Raw genomic sequence first — 8,968 nt, 5'->3', positions numbered from 1 at the left:
AGCGTTTTCTGTTTCGCTTAAATATACCAGCTTGAGAGTCTCTTTTTGTTCAAAAATAACGGACCTATTTCTTCGTAGAATAGGGTAGCTGGCTCACAAACCCAGACATAAAGTTAAGAGACGACGTCGTAAGCTGCTGGCTGCTGCTGTGTCCTGACTGTCCAAGTTCCAACCGAGCCAGTAACAGATCGTGCGCTGTCATGCGCTGTAGGTTACGTCTCTCTCTCCTGCGGGATTGACTGACTAACCGTATCTCTGTGCTGGCGGTTACGTCTCTCCTGCGGGATTGACTGACTAACTGTATCTCTGTCCTACAATCACGGACTTTAGCCTAAGATTGAGGGGATTTCTTACGTGAATGAATAAACGTTGCATTAGTTTTGCCTTACTATGTTTCAACAGAGTTATCTCTTAATCCTTTCGGTGCTCGTTACCGCACGGTATAGAACTACGAGTCTACCGCAACATTGCACTTTTATATGCTCTCCTGCTTAGGCAAAGCGCAGCCTTATAGGGAAGTAAGCATACTCGGGGAGGGAATGGATGAGCTTGCTGGGGACCATTTCCTTCCTGAAGAAGTTTGTTTTCCCCGAATAGACTGCAATTCAGACCACAAGTTTTTTCCTACCGGAAACTGAAATATTATTCAAGATCTAGGAATTATTCTGAACATCTCTCAGTGCGTCATGATAGAAAGAAGGTGCCGGACATCTGGATAGTGTTTCAGATGTCCTGGATCTTAATCTGAAAGAAGTAAATGCAATTCGGTCGTCCCTCCAGTCCTCGAAACGAGTTTTTGGAACCCCAGTGGTCCACATCAACTCTGATATTCCACAGCGCTCTCATATCTTAAGAAGTATCTTCTCTCGGTCCCTGCTCGAGTTTACGAGAAAGAGCCTATTATAACAACAGGCGTAGAATGTAACGATCATCTAGAGGTTCGTTACAGGATTGCAAAAGTCCGTACGAATCGTCTCGATCGACGGCAGCAACGATAGATTACTAACATGCTAGGTATTTTAATTAAGTGGTGTTCTTTTTATGGTTGTCTGAGAGGGTTATTTTCCTCTTCAGTATGTGAAGTGTAATGTGTTACGTTAGCTTGTGTGTGGTTCAGGTGGTCTAACTTATCCTAGCATGAATGCCCCTGGTAAGAGAGGGCTAGGGTTTCCTGTCAACAAATTGGTCCCGTCCAGTTTGTCAGACCCTTGTTATTAGCTTTGTTTCTCAACAAACAGGTCACATCCTAGTTTGAGAGCTACTAAGGTTTAGCAGGCTAAGAGGCAGGACCTACGAAGTCAGCTACCTTAGCAGGTAAGGAACTTAATAAATAATTTTAAAAATTAGTTAATTAATTTGAATTATGACGATGTTGCTGTCTGTGACCCACCTCCAAATGTGTCAATCAGCTATATATATACCTGCCAGGTAAGTGTCCATGCATGAAAAAATGATATTGTTATGATACCCAATAAAGTTTTATGCATACTTGCCTGGCAGTATATATTATTAAATTCCCACCCTCCTCCCCTCAGGAGACAGGGTTCAGAGAAAAATCTGAGGAAAACGGGAATAGTTCCAAGTACCAGCGCCACGGAACGTGGGGGAGATCACCTGAACTACCAGTGGTCTAGCGGTTGCCGAGAGTTTTGAAAATTCTGCCAGTGCGAACAGACAACAGAGAATGTTGTTTGACAGATTTGCATCTGTCAAACAACAAAGACCTTCACGATCATTGAGGTCTGTGGAATCTCGATTCTAGCTCACCATCTACTTTTTGCCTTGCCTGTTTTCTCGGAGTCAGACACTCGTGCGAGATCAGGCGACATATAGTAGCCCTGAGTTTCTTATTGACGAAGTCGATTGCGGACGACGTTGGGTTGCGTTGATACACCCCCCAAGGTTTGCTTAGATTGAATCGCCCAGGCAGTCCAGACACTCAATCCTTCAGCTAAGAATAGTGCCTTTTGGTCTTCAGGGTACAGCCTTGATGTCCTTGATTCGTCTGACCTGGTCAACTGGTCGTTCACCTGACTTTAGTACAGACTGTGCATTTCCGGATCGAAGCTTTCAATATGGAACTTAGACGTAGTCTGAAGTTCTTGATGTCAAAGCATTCGAACCTCTCCTGCCTGTTAACTTCTTGTATGTGATCAGGAAGGCCTTCTTCTAACCACCCTAGATACGACAAAGAGGGTTAGTGAGATTTTAAGCCATCGTCACAAGTTTTGGCTTTAGAGAACACAAGGAGGTGTGCTCTCTAAGCCTTTCGTTATGGCCTAAGAATGGAAACCCTTTTTGTCCTTGGGCCAGGATCTTGGAAGCAAGGATGGCACAAGTTAGTGGGCAGGAGCCAGAGAGAGTCCTGTGCCCTGTCAGGTCTCTCAAGTTTTATCTACTTAAAATCAAGAAAGTCGAAGTCAGTCTGGCAATCTGCAGTGTTCCGAAAAAGACCAGACTTGTCCATATCGAAGTACACCCTGGTTTTAGGGTTAAGGAGTTCTTTAAAAAAAAAAAAATGCTCCTTCATTGTGTTTGCACAAAGATTTAAAAGCTTTTTATCTGAATGCTCACGGAGGTGAGGGCGCGGCCTCGGAAGCATTTCAACAGAGCATGGCACTCAGCAACATCCTGGGTACCATGTTTTAGCGAAGCAACTCTGGGTTCACTTCACACTCCCTGCGAGATGTGAAGATGGCATATGAGATCCTGCTGCTCGCTAGGGCCATACGTGTCTGCAGACACAATCTTGGGGGCAAGAAGTACTACTCATCCTATCCTGTAGAAAATGGTTAGGAAGAGCTCTTAATTTAGTTGTGGAGTCGCTGACAACGGCGACTTCTTAACTCTGAAGCCTTAGTTAACACACATTAACTTTGGCTAGGTTGGTCAGGTGGTGATATATATATATATATATTTATTTTACTTCTTAGCCCTCATGGTATGGTCAATATGGTCTAGTCCCATTGTGGTCACGCCCCCTTGACAGATCATCTGGAGTGCACCAGCTTTATAGGTCTCTACCTCGCCTGGCAACTCTAGTAAAGCAGAAGCAGACTTGGGTGACAGTAATCACGAAGTCGGCTATGCTAACAGGTGGAACCAAGATGTAAATCATCTGCATGCATTTGTGTCCCAAAATCCTTCTATTCTGTCCCTTCCCACCTCCAAACGGTGGGGTTCAACTATTATTATATATATCTGACAGGGTAAGTTCATGAGCAAAATGATATTGTTATGATACTTAAAGTATGTTCATACTTAAACTGCGATATATATATATCAAGTACCCACCCACCTCCCCTCAGGGGACAGTGGAAATAAAAATTATGAATAAGAAAATGGGAATGGTTTCCTGATACCCGCCTCCCAGCGGCGGGAATGGGTACTAACCACCTGGCCGACCACTGCGTGTGTCGGAAGTTTTTTAAATTCTGTCGGACTTCAGAAAATACAGCTATATATATACCTGCCAGGTAAGTATGCATAAAACTTTATTGTATCATAACAATATCATATTCTCTGTGTATAATTAACTTGTTTTGACAGTACTGCAATATTACTACACAATAATGAACTGTCCAAAAGTCTAAAATAAAGAGTTCAAAGAAAAAAAATTTATTTTTTATTTTTGTGTCAGTGTTCCTGCATTTTGTTCTCTCGCTGCTTGCAATATTTCACTACCATGCTTAAATTTAACATCCAGATATATTTCAAATAAACTTTTCCAGTACTAAGATATATATATTTTTCTCAAATAAGCCAAATTTATTAATTAATATGCAATAATTCTATTTTCTAACTTTATTTTGAACATAAATAATATTCCAACATTACTTTAACATATGAATGAACTATTTTCACAGGTTTTATTTCATGAAGGACAATAACATCGAGTAATATTCACTGAGGATGCGCATTTTGAGGACGTTTGCATTTTTATACATTAATGACATGAGGCATAGGCTTATAAGCACAGTAGCAAAAGAAAAAAAAATACTAAAATATATTGCACAGTAAGAAGAAAATTAAATAATAAGTCCGGGCCAAAGAAAACACACAAATCATAATGACACTTTATGAAGAAAATAATACATTTTACATTTACACACAAAACCTATAAAATACAACTTCCTAGTGGAATAGTGACATCTGCTCTTGCCACGGAACTCTGCCTTCACCATTGAAGTAGGCCATGAAAGTGTCCCTTACAACTGCAGCATCATTCTGTGGGCGCCTAGGAATCGGCAGTAGGCCTATCATACCACCATAACCGTGGTCCTCAGGTTCCAACATTTCTGCTGGTGCATGTGTGTTTGGTGAACGGGTCCGTAAAAAATTGTGAAGGGAACATGCAGCTAAAATAATTGAATTGATGTTTTCTGGAGATGTATTAATCGGCTGCTTAAATATTCTAAATTTCGCAGAAAGTATACCAAATGCATTCTCTGATGTGCGTCTAGCACGAGAGCCTGTAGTTGAACATCCTTTTCTCATGGGTCAGTCCTCGACCAGGGTAAGGTTTCATTAAAGTAGTAGTGAGAGGGAAAGCATCATCGGCAAGAATCACACTTGGGCATGCTTTCTGCGAAAAAGGTAAGGACTTATGAGGAGGAAATTTCACCAAATCCCTATCAAGTGCCCTTTTCAAAGAGCATTTCTCCCATACACCTCCATCACTGGCACGTCCTGCACTACCAACATCTACATAAATGAATCTCAGCTTTGCATCGACAAGGGCAAGAAGTATGGAGCTGAAATGACATTTGTCGTCATAATATGTTGAACCTGATTTTGGAGGTTTGGCTATAAGAACTCTCTTCCCATCTAAAGCACCACAGCAATTTGGAAACTGCCAGAGAGAATGAAATTCTGCTTGGATGCGAAGCCATTCCTCTTCATTTGTAGGCATTTTCATATATAACGGTTGCAGAGCTGCATGCATATAAGGCCTCGCACACCTCAGGAACGACACTTGAAAGGAGGTTTGGGCTGATCCTGTAGGAATATCCCAAGGATGTTTTTGATTCACCTGAAAATAAAAATGATAGGTAAATTTTTACTTATGGACAGTAATTGCTTTCAACATAAAATATAGGTTTTTCTGTTGTATTCTGATGTGATTTGAATGATTTTGAGGTTTATTTCCATCGCAAATGAATACTTATCCTTCCACCACCCTTCCCCCTATAGATAACAATCTGGGGGAACCTCCTTGGGAAGCGGGGTTTTGGGTGGGGGAGACAAAGTAGGTAAAAACAGGGCAAAAAGGAGGAAAAAACCTAAATATAAAACTCAAACATAAAAATGGACCTATCCCTGGAGCACTTACAGATTCACGGGCCCACTCGACCGCCGACCGAAATCGGCGGAAGAACACGAAAACCAATATGGCGGCGATACCAAAACAACAACAAACAAAGTAGGGAGCGACTACATATCGGCAACGATTGATTTGTGTGTGCTGTCAGTAAGGCCGTGGCGGAACGGCGCTTTGCGCCTTATCCGCATATTTAAAGATTCTTGGCAAGCCCGACATGTTCTGGCAAGAGGTAATGTTGCGCTGCGCGCGCTAGCCACAGGGGTTACAGTAAGGGTACTTACCGTGGCGGATGGATTTGGGTGTCGCATCGCTTACGCAGACGTCCTTTCGTTCCTACAGAGCGATCACATCTAAAGGAGTTCCTGTTGGAGTCGATCCAACAAATAGCTCCACAACACACGCAGTTTTTTTGCTTTAGAATTAAATTATGTCTTTGAGCATATTCAATCACAACTTCTTTACCACCACTAGACAAATAATGATAAAATTCACCGTAACCCACATTGCACTGCAAACACTCTGTAAGAAATCGAAGGTCTGTCAAAATTAATGCCAGAAGGGCCAGCCACTACCTCTGCCATACCTACAGGAAGACAAAATGCCGGTTTTTGCTTCATTATTTGATTATTCAGTCAAATAAGGATACCACTGGACAGGTAACTTTATTACTCCGCTGAAATGCTAGTGAAACTTAGTTTTCGACTAAAGTCGTTCGTAATTGGTTATGAAACCCATGACGTCATAACGATGTCACACCTCTCAGCCAATAATGAGTAACTGGAACTGCTTTTGTTTGCGTAAGAAAGTAAGTTAGAGGGCTCATTAAAAGTAAACATTACCGTAGATGAAACACCTCTCCTGACTTGGGAAAAATTCGAGGTAAAAACTTAATATTTTTTTTTTCTCTGTAAGTATGCATTAGCGACAATAATGTATTGAGAAGAAGTGTTTTGTTATCACTTCCTTAACATAGTGAACCAAGTTAAAATACGCTACATTATTAATGTCCATAAATAAAATAATACCAAATGATATTCACTAGTTTAATATTTACCAGTCGGTGAACTACGACAACTATAGTGTGTTTACTTTTTAAAGATTGCTCTGGTGGGGCCAGGTAGAAAAGACCGCGTTGTCATATTTACGGGTATGTAAGGCCCTTTAAATGCTTCCCCGCAGAGATGGGCCTGCTTGAGTAGATTAATTCAATTTCTATAATTATAGCTAGATGTACTGAATGGCCTGTTGGATCCCGCCACACCACAGCGATCTTAGAAAAGTAATCACACTATAGGCTAAGTAGGTAAGGTTAGGTATGTATACTCCAAAAGTTCTCTTGATTTGGTGGGCAACTGAAGTACAGGAGGGTCTGCCCTTACTATAAATTATTGAAGGAATATATTCAAAATAGAATACCGTAAACCGAAACAATATAAAAACAAATATTTTTTCACAAAAAGGGGTTTTAATTTAATTAAATATTTACCACCTCTAATGGCACTATGTCATAAAACGAATTATCCTATAGGCGATAGCCTAGCAACTTACCTGTGGCCAAGTGCCTCAATGTGACTGATAATCTCTGTTCTGGTGGAATAGCCTTTCTCATCCTGGTGTCTTGCTTAGCAATCTTGGGCCCAACAAGCCTCAAGAGATAATCAAAATCTTCTTTGTTCATTCGGTGGTAGTTGTAGAAGGCAGCGTCATCTCCCAACCTCATTTCCCAACACAAGTTGTCAAAGATACCTTTGTCCTCTCTTCTCCTGAGCCACTCTCGAACCCACAAACGTTTTTTGTTGCTCTTGCATTCACGTAAGACTCCAAGTAGACACATCACCGCAGCACATCTTGCAACAGTCCGACGATTTCTGGGCGCCATGATGATATCAGCTGATCAGTTTTGTTTACTTTTTCCTACTGCTCCTCGAACACCACGAGTGACGAGATCCTAGTGTGACGATACAACACTTTTGCTCGCGAGCATCGGATTCGGCTGGATGCTGGCCAAAACCGCGAGCTAGAAATGACTATACTCTGTTTTTTTCCATCTGTCCATCCGCCTGTGGTGTTTTTGTATGGTAACACTGCGTCCCGGGCTGTAAATAGTTACGCTGTGTGTAAGTTTTAGGTAAATAAAAGGATATCTGGGTGTACATTTGTGACTGAAAAGTTTTAATAATTTACTGAATGCGAATTACACCGTTAATATTCGAAATAGGGTATTGTTATTATTGTTGAATGTAAGCTGAATGTAACTATATAAAGCCCTGGACGCAGTGTTACCATACGCAAACACCACAGGCGGATGGACAGATGGAAAAAAACCAAGTTTTTTTTTTTTTTTTTTTTTTTTTATAGTGTGAGACCAGCTTTAGACGAAAAGGTTTGATAGTACCCGCTTGAGATCGAATTAGGCCTGAGTGAGCATTTAAAAAGCTCTAAATGTAATTAAAAAGTCTTAAGAAAAGGGATTAGACACGAATGGTAAAGAATTTTTAAAATTCCCAACGCAAAATCATGGATATATTATAAGTGGTATTTGATCTAACATGTACAGAGACGTCATCAATAGAATAGCTTGAGTTGACGTCATCGTTCAGGGCAACATTTTTCAATTGTGACGTCATTCCATTCCCAGTTTATATAGTAAAGGTGGTGACGACATCCATTCAATGTATATAAAAGGTGACGTCAGTCAGTTTTGGTCGTGATTGTGACGTCATATCTAAATGTTTTATATTGAAACTAGTTGTAGAGTTAATAAAAAATCAACCGGACGCGCTTTTATTCAAATCCAAGAAATGATTCCAAGGGTGGGGAGAATACGTTTGACAATAAGAAAATAAATTGTTTATTTGCTCGAAGGAGGGAATAAATCCCCCCAGCAGGAGGTATTATATACAGCCAGTCGGCTATTATCAACTTGTGAAGACCCAAAAGGCTTCAGTTTTCTAAGCTCACGACAGCTTCAGATTGGCAGAAATGGGAAAAAGCCTATATAAACCTCCCCTACGCTTTCTCAGATTTAGATTTTCTGTCACTCATGATGAATGCTATAGAGACCTTCCAAGTGCCAAAGAGAACTTGAATGACAGACAACCAAAGATGGTTATGGTCAAGTTACCACTGAGACAAGCCTTAGCTTACTTTTCTATTGGCTGGGATTTCGTTCTTAGGCAAAATGCTTGTTTGACGTATAGTGGCTAATATTAGTAAGAAATGGCGTGCAAATCCCGTAAGCTTTTACAGCCAGAATTTCGTCTCAAAAAGCATAATGGCCACAGAAAATTTTAAGTCGTCCTCTATGGACACGTAATAAGAAAAATACGGGATGTAAACATACATTCAGAGGTTCTGCTTCCCGTTTTCGAAAATACTATATCAAAGCCGAGTGTTTCCATGGCGTCGTCTGACTAGAAAAATGAGTCTTTTTAGTCACCCCGTATAGAAAACCGAGCGGGAACACTTAAGCAAAAACACTTTATTTAAATGGAACTCGAATGTAAGAGAGAACACATTGACTTTAATTGCACCTGATAGAATTCTCGACTTTGAGAGCTGCATATAGGATAATGTACTTATAATTATTGATATGGCTACTTTATCCTTAAAGAGATACTTTAGTATAGAAAATTGACTGCATTC

The 8,968-nt window shown here is 40.6% G+C and overlaps 1 protein-coding gene across 1 annotated transcript; it reads right to left on the bottom strand.

The window, feature by feature from the left end:
- Positions 1-4,100: 4,100 nt before the first annotated feature.
- LOC135216144 (uncharacterized) lies at positions 4,101-7,363 on the bottom strand. Its single transcript, XM_064251234.1, has 2 exons — positions 6,872-7,363; positions 4,101-5,032 (listed from the first exon to the last, which is right to left on the bottom strand). The coding sequence occupies exons 1-2, from the start codon at positions 7,200-7,202 to the stop codon at positions 4,899-4,901; spliced, it is 465 nt and encodes a 154-aa protein (XP_064107304.1). The 5' UTR covers positions 7,203-7,363; the 3' UTR covers positions 4,101-4,898.
- Positions 7,364-8,968: the final 1,605 nt, after the last annotated feature.

This window comes from Macrobrachium nipponense, chromosome 6 (genome assembly GCF_015104395.2).
Source record: "Macrobrachium nipponense isolate FS-2020 chromosome 6, ASM1510439v2, whole genome shotgun sequence".
Taxonomy (NCBI): Eukaryota; Metazoa; Arthropoda; class Malacostraca; order Decapoda; family Palaemonidae; genus Macrobrachium; species Macrobrachium nipponense.
This window is presented reverse-complemented; position numbering and strand designations above follow the sequence as displayed.

Bases quoted from the DNA above. Each gene is read 5' to 3' on its own strand.
- LOC135216144 (XM_064251234.1), bottom strand. From the start codon at position 7,202: ATGGCGCCCAGAAATCGTCGGACTGTTGCAAGATGTGCTGCGGTGATG. The intron at 5,033-6,871 runs GTAAGTTGCTAG...TTTTATTTTCAG, and splicing joins ATTGAGGCACTTGGCCACAG to GTGAATCAAAAACATCCTTG.